This window comes from Coffea arabica, chromosome 2e, assembly GCF_036785885.1.
Source record: "Coffea arabica cultivar ET-39 chromosome 2e, Coffea Arabica ET-39 HiFi, whole genome shotgun sequence".
NCBI lineage: Eukaryota > Viridiplantae > Streptophyta > Magnoliopsida > Gentianales > Rubiaceae > Coffea > Coffea arabica.
This window is the reverse complement of record NC_092313.1, coordinates 61294039-61308294: the sequence shown is the minus strand read 5'-3', so window position 1 is coordinate 61308294 and position 14256 is coordinate 61294039. Positions and strand designations below refer to the sequence as shown.

Sequence of the window (14256 nt, the reverse complement as noted above, 5' to 3'; positions counted from 1 at the left end):
AATTGCTAAGAAGTTTTAACTTAAATGAAGATAAATATTATTAACATGAGTACTTAAGAAGATGGTTTGATCAGTCATAAGGAACCTAGGAACTACAAAAGGGCAAATGTGTAGAAAAACAAAGGAGATTGATTTTAATCTACCATATACCAAGAAATTTCAATATAGATCTTGTTAATTGAAAGAGGAAGCTATTCAAAGTTAGAAAAAATCCAGACAAGAAGTTCTCTTGAAACTCTAGCAAAACTTCTATCTTGAAATTTTAGCTACCCTACGTTAATTGAAAAAAGAAAGTCAATTATTATGATAAAAAATTACAATGTTGCTAATTCCTCATATACTCCTTTTTGTTGTCCATCCTTGAAAGTATAACATGCAATAAATGATTTAAGCTCTATCTCTTCTTGTAGATAAAAACATTAAGCAAGGAATAATGAATTGACATATCATTAGTGTATATTTGACATTTTCTTTGTTAGTGACATTAAAAAGCACAAAAAATTAAAAAGAGGGAAAATTGGAACTAATTTAATCTTAACTAAACCTAATTGACACTCAATGAAACTAATTTATCCTTTTAAAAAAGAAAAAAAGGGATCATTATGTAATTTGAAAAAAGAAAAGGACAGGCGGAAATTACAAATCCGAAAGTATATGGGGGAGTTGGCCGGCTTGACCAAAAGTTTTGGGCTAAAGTAGAAATTTCAGAATTTCTGTCTTCCTCTTCTTCACTCGTTTAAGCCCAAATCCCCTAGCAGTAACAAACTTCCACCGCCATCGCCACTGTTTTTTTGAATTCCAGGCGGCGGCCGGCGGCGGCTAATCAGGAGGAAAACAAGCCCCGTATCTCACTAATTTCTTAGGATTCTTTTCCTCATTAACTTCCTTTGCTGCTGCCAAACGCTAGAAAGCCAAATTCGAAGGAAATTGTTTCCTATTCCTAACTGGATTCCATGAACCAGACACAGACGTACTGATTTCTTCTCTGTTTTCTTCAGTGACGAATTCATGGCTGAACCTGAACCTGAACCTGATCAAAGTTTGGGTGAGCACGAAGTTGACGGGCAAGAAGAGAATTCGCAGCCTGAGCAAGCACAGGAACCTGAAGATGATTCTGTTGCTGCTGGCGGTGGTGAAAGGTGGCCAGGGTGGCCTGGAGAAAGTGTCTTCCGCATATTGGTCCCGGCACAGAAGGTTGGAAGCATAATTGGGCGAAAAGGGGAGTTCATTAAGAAAATGTGCGAGGAGACGAAAGCTCGCATCAAAATTCTCGATGGTCCTCCTGGAACAACAGAAAGAGCTGTGTGTATACTTTGCTCTGCTTGGCTTATTGTTGTTAAGCTTATTGTTAAGCTTACTGCTTTCTCTGTTTTGTTGCCCTGTGATGCGCATCGCGTAAAACCTAATTGATTTCTTTTGGATTATAAACCCATTTTTTTCCATTATCGAGAATGATTTCAAGGTTATAATAGATTTCGATATATGCTCTCTGGCGATTATAGTAAAACTAGTTTTCTAAAATCTGCCCGTTTAAGTAGAATGAGATTTAGGCATCTATTTTGAAGTAGGAATCGTTAGACATGAGTATTACCAGCTTTTCTTCAACATGCTTCCTTTTAGCAGGAATAGAAGTAAACTTAATGGCATTTTGGGAAGAAGAGTAAATACTGTATCCTTTTGGTTCTTCTAATATGGTGTAAATTTGCGCCTTGGAATGGATAATCATAGCTAAGGAGAAAAATTGGAACCTTGTGCGGTACATAAATGTTACACATCTTGAACATGTACCTGGGTTGAAATTTGGTTTTAGGATTATACTATTCTTGTTTAATTGGCATGATGAAACTTTTATTATTTTGGTAATGTTATATTTGTATCATAGTTCGCATTCTGACATCTATTGTACTGTTTTATCCTTCCAGCACATGTCTCCAACTCCTAAATCATTGCTTTTGATGTTTGCATCATCAGGTTTTGTTGACCATCTTTCTTTTTCTGATTTTTTGATGATAAATTTGATGTATACTCTTCAAGATGCTTTTAAGAAATTAGTATTCTACTCTTAAGAGTGGTTTCAGAATATTCCTGGGATTTCCAGTATCTTCCTCTTGGTTGTTAAGTATTCTATGTTGCAACAATTTTCTATCATTCTGCTATCCTGATATATATATATTATTATTTGGAAAGGTGATGATATCTGCCAAGGAAGAGCCTGATTCTTCTCTACCGCCAGCTATTGAAGGCCTTCTAAGAGTCCATAAACGAGTTGTGGATGGACTGGACAGTGATTCATCTCATGCAGCTCCTGTAGGAGGCAAGGTTTCAACAAGGCTGCTTGTTCCAGCTGCACAGGCAGGGAATTTAATTGGAAAACAAGGCGCGACAGTCAAATCCATTCAAGAAGCATCTAATTGTATCGTTAGAGTTCTTGGAGCAGGTTTTATTCTCTACTTATAACCCTTTAATTTTTGGTTGTGAATAGAGCCTCAATTTTTGTGTGTGTTAAGGTAAAGCTCTGCACACCTTTGTTTCAATCTGTGCATGATAGTAAGTTTTGAACTCCCTGAAAGCTGCATGATAATCAGGTGATATTTGCTCATTGAATTTAGTAACATATTATACGTCTTTGGGCAACATATTAGCAGCTGACTGTTGCAACTGTAATCAATGAGATCTCCTAATTTACATCTCCCTTCAATGTTACAGTGATGGATCTGAAATAGAGAAACAAAAACTAGGAATTTGCCCTGTATTTTGTAGAGAAAAGAGCTACTTGTCGTTCTAAATTGTTGCCTCTCACTTCTTCAAGTTTGAAAATTTAACTTTGATGTTACCACATGTGGCAAGTGCTCAAACAGCTTAACGAGCAATAGGTCCTTGGTCTTCTTGGATGTGCTTTTTCTTCTTTTTCTTTTATTTGAGAAATGGATATGGAAATGGAAAACATGGATGGATTTGTAGGGATAAATTCAGTCAAGAAATGCAATATTGACTATTGTCCAGGAATGCAGTGTTATAAATCAAGAATCCAGGTTAACAGTTTAGTGATAGGAGTAAACCATACTTGACTGAATATGCTGGGTAATTAGAACCATACTATGCAATATCCTGCAATCAGTCTCAGAAATCCATTAACTTTTGGTGTATATTAGCTTCTTTTTTATCTGAATTATGATGTAAAAAAGGAAGCAGTATGTGAAAAGTTTCAACTCCAGACTGATTCAGAGTTCATAATGAATTGCTGAAACTCAGAAAAGATCATTAGAACGATTACTTACCCTGTGAGCTGGCAGCATGAATGTCATAGGGAACCTTCAATCACCTTACTTCTCCTTACCCCTCTCAACCCTTCCCAATTGCACTCTTTCTCCATGATTTCTAGGCCCATAATCCTAGTAGAATCCCATCAAATCCCCGAATTCCCTATCAGCAACATAAGTAGCACCTATCTGTATATCAATTCTTCTGATTCTCCTGGTATCCAAAAGCAGTACTTTCTCTCTAGCATTACCCTTACGAGGCAAAAACTAGAATCAATGCCTCTGCAGCACCAGGATAAATTTACAATTTTCTGACACATTCTCCATGTCACTCTCCTGTAATTTGCTTAATAGGATAATTGGGCATTTGACATCCTGGTAAATTATTGGTAGCAGTATCTCGTGATTCAATGGGCTCGATTCTGCTTTTAAATGTTTCAAATTATTTGTAGATTTCATAATAATAAATTGCTGTGACAAATTATTGCAGAGGAGCTGCCCATATTTGCTTTTCCCGATGATAGGATCGTGGAAGTTGCAGGAGAACCTACAGCTGTACACAAGGCCATTGAATTAATTGCTTCCCATTTGAGGAAATTTTTAGTTGATCGCAGCATAATTCCGATAATTGAAGTGCATGTAAGTCTGTTTCCCATCGCACTTAGCTTGAGGTAATAGTTTATTTCAACTGATGGTTCAGTCCTGATCTATTTTGCCCTTTAGATGCAAAAGCCAATTCAGCAAATGGAATATGCGCCTCCAATCCCCTCCTGGGGTCCACCGCCTCATCCATTTCCTCCAGGTGTCTCTGGAGGTCCTGGATATGGGATTAACTCCCAATTTGCACCGGCAGCTCCTCGTCAACACGACAATTTTTATTCTCCAGTTGAGATGCTGCCTCATCTGGAAAAACAGCCTCATCAGGGCATATCAGCTTATGGCAGAGAAGCTCCAGCGGCAGTGCATTCATCATCGAACAACCAGCCAGTGCAATCAATAATCACTCAGGTTTTATTCTTCTTTCAAGAATGTGGCTTTGTTTCACTTGATATGGTAGTGATTTATAGTTCAAAAAAGAAAAAATGGTAAAATGAACAAGGTTAAGGATTGCATTGTTATAATTAAAGCTAACTGCAAATTTTAGGTTATGTAACAATGAAAAATTCTAGGTTATGTAACAATGAAAAATTTTGTATTAGTAGATGATCCGATAAATTATGCTTGCATGAAAGCTTACTCCCTATACTTCCTCCATGGACAGCAAATACAGCATTAACAATACATAATGAATTTTGGATCATTTTAGGCCAATCTCTTGATCACCTGAAATTCCTTTTACCACAGAGACATGGAAAGAGAGTTTTGTGTTGGAAATTCGTGATTGCATGAGAAGGATCTAGTTGACTTCCTTTGAGAGTAAAATTGCTTTTTAATAAGGTCGTTACTAGCTTTCCACTAATAATACTTTGATATAAAAATCCTGATATGTGTTGCTCTATTTAATTTGGGGTTTTGACAGCAATCTACTGACTGCACTTCTTTATTGCATAGTGGGAAACAGGTTAAGCGTGTCCCTGAGCTACTTTGGGTAATTTGCTAGGATTTCCTCAGCGATCTCTTAAAAGATATTCAAGCTTTCTACCTACAGCCAGCCACAGACACCCTCTAAAACTCACCACTGGACACCTAAGGTCTGCCTAGCACTTCATATAGAGTACTTCCAGGGATAAAAGTGGCCACTAAATGAAACCAGTTCTAAAGAGTCTGAAAGGACTGACTAACATCAGTAGGAGGTGTCTCTAGGTTCATCAGATATCGTAGTTGCAAATTTTGTTGTTGAACTTCTTTTTAACTACTCAAAAGAATCAGGTTTGGAAAGTTCTGTCTAAAATTGCTCAAATACCCCTAATCACTCTGCAGATCTAAATTACTTCACAAGTTAATTAAATTCACAACTCTAAAGAATGGTCCATTACATGTAAGAAATTCACTAGTTTAGTGTGTTCATCTGTCTAAGTGCCCAGCTGCATTCCACCATCTCTATAACACTTCTTTAGACCTTAAGCTTTTCCTTCTTCTGATTCACTCACATTCAAAAAAACACACTAAATTGTGCAAATAAAATTTGAAAACTCTCAAGAGTGGGCGGGGGCGGTGGATGACTATCAGACAGGGATCAGGACACCACCCAAACAGCGAAAGCGTACCAAGGGGATTGGGATGAGAGAGAAATCAGAATAGATCTTTTAATCAATCTTTGACTCTTTTGAATTTAAAAAAAAAAAAAAACTATTGCAACATAAAGTTTAATAGTAATACAATATTATTGCCTCTCACTCCGTGAAACGGTGATAAAAGTGAGAATTTTAGAGATTCAATTACATCAAGTCTCAACTGCGATTTCTTTCGTGGATTGAAAGAAGAATGGTAGAGGACCAAGGAACCTTTTATTCATTCATTTTATTGTTCTAACTTTTAGAAGGGACAGATTGGTAAAGATGGAAGGGCCTGGGTTGTTGTAACCAGGCTTTGAGCTGGGCGCCCGTCTCGCATGTCTAGTTACATGCCCTAAACTGCCTGAAGGAACTTTTGCCTCTCACTTGGGTGTTTCTTTGCCTCTCACTTGGGTATTTCTTTACTCGAGATTTAAAGGAACTTTCATGCATTGACATTGGAGATCCTAAACTCCCTCATCTTCAAAGGGGCTTCTTCTCCTTCATTTTCCTCTTGATATTTCTTGGGTTTTGACTGTTGTTGGAGAATGAGGGGATTTTAGTAATTAGGGTAGATTAGGGATTTGTGAGGTTGCAAGGAGGAGGAGGAAAGAAAAGCAGAAGAACAAGGAAGAAAGGCAAGAAGAATGAAAACAATGCCTGATTAAATGCATATCACACAATGTTCAATTACTTTTGTACATGAAATAGTCCATCTGTTACAGATGCACAGTAATTTTCTTACACTTGTCAAGTAGTTTAGATCTTTTGACTAATTAAGCTCGTCTAGGTAATTTTAGAAGGCAGATAATAATTTATTAATTTGCTGGACAGTACTCTTTTATCCGCTGCCAAATTTCTAATAAGTTATACTGTATTTACAAATATCAATTTTGCCTATTCCCTTTTGGCAGATTTTCCAAATCATATTTTGTAATGGCTCATCACTTCTACATTTGACTTCAGGAAAATTTCATATTAAGTATCTGATTTCTATTGAATATTTAATGGATTGTCTGCCTGAGTGATATGCTTGCTCTTTGAGTTTTATTCTCATCTGACTGATTTAATTCTGGCCTAAGCATATAACTAATGTTAGTGCATCTCTGAGTCTTACAACTGTCTCTTTGGCTTCATTTGATTTAAGTATTTGATGAATCTGCAGTGAATATGCTTTTTTGAGCTGTGCAAAAATCAGATCAGATCAATACAGTAGATTCGCTGTTAGCTTGTCCCCCGAGTTACTAGCACCTTAATTGTGTTCTGAAGTCGTTACTTTTGCAGGTCACACAACAAATGCAAGTTCCTCTATCTTATGCTGATGCTGTAATTGGGACTTCTGGTGCCAATATAAGTTACATTCGGCGGCTTAGTGGTGCCACTGTTACCATACAGGAAACCAGGGGAGTACCAGGAGAAATGACAGTTGAGATTAATGGAAGTGCATCTCAAGTTCAAACAGCTCAACAGTTGATTCAGGCAATGTTTCTTACTGTAGATTTCAAATTGATCCTATGCATAGCTGTTAAGTCGGGCTTAAAGTATAACAGCTGCAAATATATGTGATCTCATCCTTTAAAATTCAGTTTTTTCTATGTTAAATTATCAGTTTTTTTTTTTTTTTTTTTTACAACTTAGGAGCTTCTACAATGTTATCAATTTATGACCAATATATTGGATGTAGCTCTCCTAAAATTATCGAAACTAAAGAAAATCTGGGGGACTTAATTCTTAAGATGTCTTTTGTATTAGCTTACAACACAAGAACTCTGGATTTATGGGAAAGAAGGGTGATTTATAGTTCAATGGCAGCTAGAAAATACAATAGTCACTCAGTAAAAGTGTCTATCTTTTACTCAGTATGTATTTTCATTTATCTATTATCATCTTCTGATGATAATTATTAGCCATTAAGTTTTTGGAATTTCTGCAATTCTAGCCTCTATTAGTTACTATTCGTATGAACAGTTTCTGACAACCATCCTTCTTATTGTAGTTTACACTTTCCATTCTGCAGCCCCTAGTGGCCCATATCGGATCCTGGGATGGGACTCTCCTGTAATCTCAAACCAACTTCTTTCTTCTTGTTCTCCATCTTCCCTTTATCTTATTTGACTTTTTAAGGAAGTAAAAGAGTGAATAGAAAAGAAATACTAACTGGGCATTTTCCATCAACTAATAACTTCTCGTCTACCTGACAGTTATGGTGGTTTGCATGTCAATATTCAATACAAGCTGCAATAACTAGGGGTTGGAGTTACCCTATATAAAATGGTGTCCTAGTTTTGCTATTCATTCTTTTGCATCAAAATGTGGTCATATTTTTATCCAAATTGTTGCTTGCTTCTGTGTTGCAGAATTTCATGGCAGATGCTGCAGCAGCACAGACACAGACAGCTACACACGCTGACCAAGGCTACAATGTTTATGCAGCCCCGAATACTCCCTATGCGCCTGCCCCTCCAAATCCTGGTCTTGGGGGACAGAGTGGGGGCTATGGCTCAGTCTATGGCACCAACTATGGTTACTGAACCGTATTCATATGAAAACATTAAACTATGTCATTTTGGTCAACTTCTACTTGCTTAAAAAGATTATTTTTGGTACCTTAGCTTATGCTGTGGGATTCTTTCTTTATTTCTTTACAGTGGTCAGTAAAATGGTTAACAAACACATTTCTTGCGTGTTTTAGGATTATGTCACCATTGAATTAAGTAATTGTGATTATAGCTTCCTTGCTACTCATTTGGAGGGAATAAGGTCTTTGCCATTTGGTTCATACGCAACTTGCTAATTAAAACTAAATATTCGTGTTTTATATTCATGATGAATTCTTGTCGAATTGCATTTTTTAGGTTACGATTTCTTTGATTCAACATGACTGGAACTGAAGAAACTTGATTTTTACCAAGCACAGAAGGATTCATTATTTATCTTTCTAGATTTTCCTTGTTCACAAGGAAACAATCCAAGCTTTGCGGAAGAAATTCCAAGGAACGCAATAATCTTTCTGCTGCTTGTGCAAATGCTGTGGCTTTATGATTAGAGTTGTGAACCTTCAAAAAATTCCACATTGGTGATAAATAAATACCGTAAACAAATTGATGGTAATTCACATTAAGGTAAAAAAGTATGATTCATGTTGATACTGTAAACTGCAAATCACAGATCATTTTGAGTTTGAATTGGAGATTGGGATGTTGGATATATTTGAAACGTCATTCTGACTTTTGCCTTCTCTGTTTGGCTGTGTACTCAAGGTTACCGGTAAAAGACGGGGGAGGAAATCCACCAGCACAAGCCCAAGAAATACCACTAGAATCACATAAGCACTTAAACAAGGGTTGGAAATGGGCCAGGAACGACGGCCATGATTTGGCCAAAAAATTTTGTGCGGCTCAAATCACATCTTGTAACTCGATTTTTACGCTGTGTGTGGGATCCACAAAAATTTGTTTTAAAGTTACGTCGTGTGCAAAAAAAGTTACACCGTGTGCAATCAAAGTTACGCACAGTGAAAAATGCACATAACCGGCAGAAACAGTTGCACCTGCAACCGTTTATACCTCTTGTCCACAAGGGTTCGTTACGCTACAAGACAATACTTTTGTACCAAAAACCGAAGATTGGCGTTTTCCAAGCCGAAATAGTGCTATGCTGAATTGACATTTTTTTGTTGGACGAAAACTAAGAAGAATGGTTCTTCCTATAATTTTCACATATAGGTGAGACAAATCCAATGAAAACGAGAAAAAGGGAACTTTCTTCCAAGAATGGAAATGATCAATAGCGAAACAAGTTCAATATGCAATACAACGGGGAGGAGTTTATGAGAAAAGTTTCATCTATTTTGCTTAACCTATTTTCTGGAGCATGACTAAGGTGGCAAGGTTGATGACCGCAAATTTCTCGTCTCCAGTTCAATCTGGATGTAGCTTGATAAAAAATAGCAAGAAGAAACTCTCTTCCTGCTGTCTTTTCTGAATTCAAAAACATAAAGCATTTTTATATAACTAGAAAACATATTATCAGCACTTTTTCACGTGGCAAGAAAGCAGAAAAGCAGCTCAAATAAGAAAGAATATTTAATCAGCCCCCTTAAATATCAGTTAGGAAAGATCCACATGTAGTCTTCAAAAGATCTAGTGGCCTTTACCTGTTTTTGCCTTCAGTTAACATCTTTGACATTGTAGGCTTCATCTTTTGGAAAACAAGAAGAAATGGTAATGTGCAACAAGGCAATTAGGAAATAAACGCTCGGGATAAATTACTCGCGCTTAATGGTTAAAACAGACTTCTGTAGATGACCTAATCATTTTATTAAAGGGGAGTCTAAACATGATTGCCAGTAGCAAGAATTACATTATGAACTTGCAAAAGATAAATAATAGAACTCCACAAATAGCAGCAAGATCTAATAAACTATCTTCACTCTGCACAAGAAACATTTACTAAATTCTAAGGCAGCGAACACCTTCCACAATGAGACTCAAATAGGTGCTGCGCATGTTGTCCTGAAGTGGCCAGTCTGATTGCAACGGCTACAATGCACAACTCGCTTTACACGTCCTCGGTCTTCTGCTCGGACTCGCTTCTTTCTTGGTCGACCAGGTGGCCTAAGAGACTTAGGAGGATTGATAATAGTCTCGCCAACATTACTATCATTTGCGTTTCCTTCAGATAACTCCTTCCATAATGTTTTATCTGGTATTGGATGTATCGTCTGCGAGTATGTCTTTCGGTAAGTTGCAACAGTGAAACAGCTCTCAGTAAACCGATGGACATTTTGCCTGCAAGAGAGTAGTGCTGCTACAGCATGTGCACAGGGCAAACCATATAGCTGCCAGCCCCGACAAAGACAACAGCGATTTCGTATATCAACAATATTTGTCCCCTCATGAGATATTACTTCAAATTCAGCTTCATTTGCACGAAGAACCTGGTATGTGCGAGCACGTTCTAGGGCCTCTGCTACACGCCTCTCCGCTGTAGGGACAAGGATTGTTGTCCACTGCATACTAGTCTCTCGGCGCTCATTAAACCAAGTCATGAGCTGCCTTCTTATACACTCCATCATCTGAATTATTGGAAGACCCGACGCTTCCAGTATCCAAGTATTCAGTTGTTCCACAATGTTAGCTGTCAAATGGCCAAACCTTGTTCCCTCAAAGTAAGCTGTAGCCCATAAACGAGGAGGAACTCGCCGAATCCAATATGCAGCGTCTTGTGAAATCTCTTCAATCTCAAGAATTTTAGCTTCAAATTCAATTACTGTAAGAGCATGAGCAGCTTCCCATAATAGGTTTACAAGCATTGTATTGTTGAATTCCTTACGGAAACTTTCGCTCAGATGACGCATGCAAAACCCGTGGAAAGCTGTCGGAAAGTTTGCTTCCACACCATCTACGATGCCCTTCTGCCTGTCTGATAAAATTGTGAGCCTAGGCATGTTCTCTGTGTTGATCTCCAGCAAGTTATGAAGTTCAGAAAGAAACCACATCCAGTTATCATCATTCTCCTCATCGACGACACCAAATGCCAAAGGAAACAGGCCACCATCTCCATCGAAACCAGTAGCTAGCAGTAAAGTACCAAGATACTTGCTTTTTAAGAAAGTCCTATCAAGACCTAGGAGGGGCCGACAAGCATTTAGAAAGCCATAGATTGATGCTTGAAATGATATAAAAAGCCTCTGGAAGCAATTATCACTTGGACTTCCATAAACGGAAGCAATACTTCCGGGGTTAGTCCGCTTGACCTGTTCACAATATTGAGGAAGCAAGCGGTAACCTTCTTCAAAGGAGCCACGCATAGCAGCCATGATTCGCTCCTTTCCACGCCAAGCTTGCTTGTAGGATAAGGTGATGCCATGCGCTCGGTGAATTTCTTCCAAGATCTCCTTTGGCTTGCAGTTAGGGTTTTCCCGAAGCCGCTGCTCCACAGAGTTAGCCACCCACTGAACTGAAGCTTGCTGATGACCAAGATGAGAGATTCCTCCACATGTATGATTGTCATGGATGGTCCTTATAGTAAAAGTAGGTACACCAGGAAGCTTTGCAGCATGTATCCGCCAGGGGCATCCCTCAGCAGCACATTTAGCAGTAAAACGAGTTTTGTCTGATTTAATGGTTTGCATTTCAAAGTGAAGAGCAATAGCCGTGTCCCGCAGAGCTCTTCGACAGCTTTTAACATCAGCAAACTCCTGTCCCACATGCAGCTCGAAATTGGGACTTATAGCAAGTGTACGTGCCTGGAGCACAGGGGTGGATGTAAGCAAAAGTTGGCCTTCAGCATCCATGTCATCTGCAGGCACAATACCCATTTCCTCATTTTGAACAATGGCTAATTCCATATTCTCATCAAGCTCTTGATTTCCTGAAACAGCCAACTCATTGTGCTCGGATACATCCAACTCTTCAGTTTCTCCAGGAAGAGAAAGTTCTTGTCCTTCATTTTCAGGCTTCTGCTCCACTGATAGCCCGTTTTCTTGCTCGTATTCATCTCCATCATCCTCCTGATCATCATCATCATGACTCTGACTCAAAACCATTTCTTCACTATCTCGAGTCAAAACCACATCATGCTCATGGTTCTGAGCCATAGTAACATTGTGATTATGTCCTAGAACAACCTTTGGGTTCTGGCTGAGGCCTACATTATGATTTTTGCTGATCATCAATTCATGGCTCGCCATTTTCCTTCAGTTACTTCAGTCACAACTCACCAGAAGTCAAGAACTTAATAACCTTCAATTACAAATGCAAATCTATCACTTAACAATTATCACGATTTGTAAAACAAAAACACAGCTAATACATGGATAACATACACATAACAAATACTGGCAGCTAAAGTAATTTTCTGCTTCTATTTCCAAACTTAATAGCAAACACTAAACTACCACTCAGACTCAATCAATCAATCCTACCATCCAACAATAAAAGCAAGACAAGCGCCAATATTTTTTCCAAGAAAGAAGCAGCACAGTAACCAGGACCGAAATCTGCCGCAGGCCAAAAGGAAATGGAAAATGAAAAGAAAAAAAAAAAAAAACTCACCTCACTTGCTGTTGTCACTGTTGACGCAGACAACTGGAAGCAACAGGATATTCAATTTCCATCGCCAACCAAACAAATATTTTCATTTACAGCTGCAATATCACCAAAAGCGGAACAAAAAAATCATGAATCAATGAAATTACATATAACTAAAGAATTATGCAATCTTAGGAAGAAAAATACCTAAAAAGCAGCTCAAAAACAGAAAGCCCTTGGTTTTTCACATAAAAATCCAATCTTTGAAACTGCCGAACCAAAACAGAGAATATAAATCATCTGGGCCTAATTTAAATCGAAAACCCAGACAAAAAAGCCAAGAAAAGATCCGGGTTTTGATGGTTGATCCTTCTGCACTGTTCTTCAACCTTCACAGAAGAAAAGAAACCCAAAAAGCTAATTAGGGTTTGTCTTTGCGACAAGAGAAACTGGATTTTGAAGGAGCAGTTAATAACAGAATACAGAAGAATTTGAAAATGGCGGGTAAGTTGGTTGAGGGAGAGAGAAAGAGAGAGGAGAAAACCGGAAAAAGAGAGTAAGGGCAAGGATGGATTGGAGTCTGGAGAGATGGCCGCAGCCAAAAGTTGAGGGGTAGAAGAGGGGTTGGGAGGGTTGAGATGGGAATTACAGGCAGAGACTATCTCCACAAAGATGGGTATTTAAGTCAAAATATTGGGCCATACTTTTCCACCCATTTTTCGTACTTACCATAATACCCCTTTTTGTTTATTCTTTTCAACTTTCTTACCATCTAGGCTGCTAAGTGGATCTATTCTATACTCTATACCTGCACAAATTCGTGGGACAAGAATGGCACAAACCTCCCATATGGTTCATGACAATTGGCTGAAGATCCCTTCTTAGTATGGATAATTACCCATTTTGACTTAGACAGAATGATTTTCATTGTGATTTTGATGCATTGATGGATTTAGAGCGTTGGAATAATTTTTACTTTTGTTTCACTTTGTGGCTAATTTTTCACCGTCTTTTCTTCTAATCTTGTTGATGGCATAGGGATGATTTCTTTTCTTTTTTTTTTTCATTTTTTTAACAGTCTAAACCTTTAATGTAAGTAGAGGTGGCAAATCAACCCACTTAATTAAATTTACCCATACCCGCCCATGAATAGATGGGTATGGATATCTTAAATTTTTGTATATGGGTATAAATGGGTTACCCAATAATACCCATTTAATAAATGGGTATTATTGGGTAATCCATCAAACCCAATTAACCCATTTAGAATTCTCTTCCCCCCAAGTCTCTTCTTTTCCCCCACCCATTTTTTTTTTCAAATTTTTCATTTTGTCATGATGTTAACTACTTTTGTTTCATTATTATTATTATTATTATTTGTTGGTTTTATTTTATTATTTTATTTTCTCTTAGTTTGTTAACTTGCTCATTTTTCAGCATTACTAATTTATGATAAATTTTAGCCTATTTTCTTATCTTTCTAAAATGAAATTTTAAATTTATATATGAAAAAAATGTTAGGGGTTCAAAATTTTTGGATTAAGTTTTTATATTAATTTTTATAGTACTTAGTTCGAATTTTTATATTCTTATTATTCAATTATTAAATAATAGGTAATTTTGTGACATAGAGTATAAATGAAAAAAAATTGATAATTAAGTTTATTGAACATTATAAATAAATATTTAAAACTAATGATGGGTACAAAGAGTGGTATAAATTGATAACTTAGTTTGCAAAAATGAATT

General features: G+C 37.4%; 2 protein-coding genes across 4 annotated transcripts; one reads left to right on the top strand and one right to left on the bottom strand.

Annotated features, from left to right (window-relative positions):
* Nucleotides 1–770: 770 nt before the first annotated feature.
* LOC113732615 (flowering locus K homology domain-like) lies at nt 771–8148 on the top strand. 3 transcript variants are annotated; one of them, XM_072080649.1, is made up of 8 exons: nt 1162–1302; nt 1923–1971; nt 2188–2437; nt 3751–3899; nt 3984–4268; nt 6758–6952; nt 7470–7531; nt 7831–8148. In XM_072080649.1, exons 3-8 carry the CDS (start codon nt 2191–2193, stop codon nt 8060–8062), a joined length of 1170 nt encoding a protein of 389 aa, XP_071936750.1. In that variant the 5' UTR covers nt 1162–1302; nt 1923–1971; nt 2188–2190; the 3' UTR covers nt 8063–8148. The 3 variants fall into 3 exon arrangements, with proteins under 3 accessions (XP_071936749.1, XP_071936748.1, XP_071936750.1); XM_072080647.1 differs by lacking the exon at nt 1923–1971 and having other exon boundaries at nt 867–1302; XM_072080648.1 differs by lacking the exons at nt 1923–1971; nt 7470–7531 and having other exon boundaries at nt 771–1302.
* A 1606-nt stretch (nt 8149–9754) lies between these two features.
* On the bottom strand, nt 9755–13175 carry LOC113732614 (uncharacterized). Its single transcript, XM_072080645.1, has 4 exons — nt 13052–13175; nt 12715–12896; nt 12532–12623; nt 9755–12219 (listed from the first exon to the last, which is right to left on the bottom strand). Exon 4 carries the CDS (start codon nt 12165–12167, stop codon nt 9963–9965), a length of 2205 nt encoding a protein of 734 aa, XP_071936746.1. The 5' UTR covers nt 12168–12219; nt 12532–12623; nt 12715–12896; nt 13052–13175; the 3' UTR covers nt 9755–9962.
* Nucleotides 13176–14256: the final 1081 nt, after the last annotated feature.

What these genes read in the sequence shown, in the direction of transcription:
- LOC113732615 (XM_072080647.1), top strand. Translation starts at nt 1,009, where the DNA reads ATGGCTGAACCTGAACCTGAACCTGATCAAAGTTTGGGTGAGCACGAA. An exon ending in CGTTAGAGTTCTTGGAGCAG is followed by an intron (nt 2,438 to 3,750) that starts GTTTTATTCTCT and finishes AAATTATTGCAG; the next exon opens with AGGAGCTGCCCATATTTGCT. An exon ending in TTCCGATAATTGAAGTGCAT is followed by an intron (nt 3,900 to 3,983) that starts GTAAGTCTGTTT and finishes TTTGCCCTTTAG; the next exon opens with ATGCAAAAGCCAATTCAGCA.
- LOC113732614 (XM_072080645.1), bottom strand. Translation starts at nt 12,167, where the DNA reads ATGGCGAGCCATGAATTGATGATCAGCAAAAATCATAATGTAGGCCTC.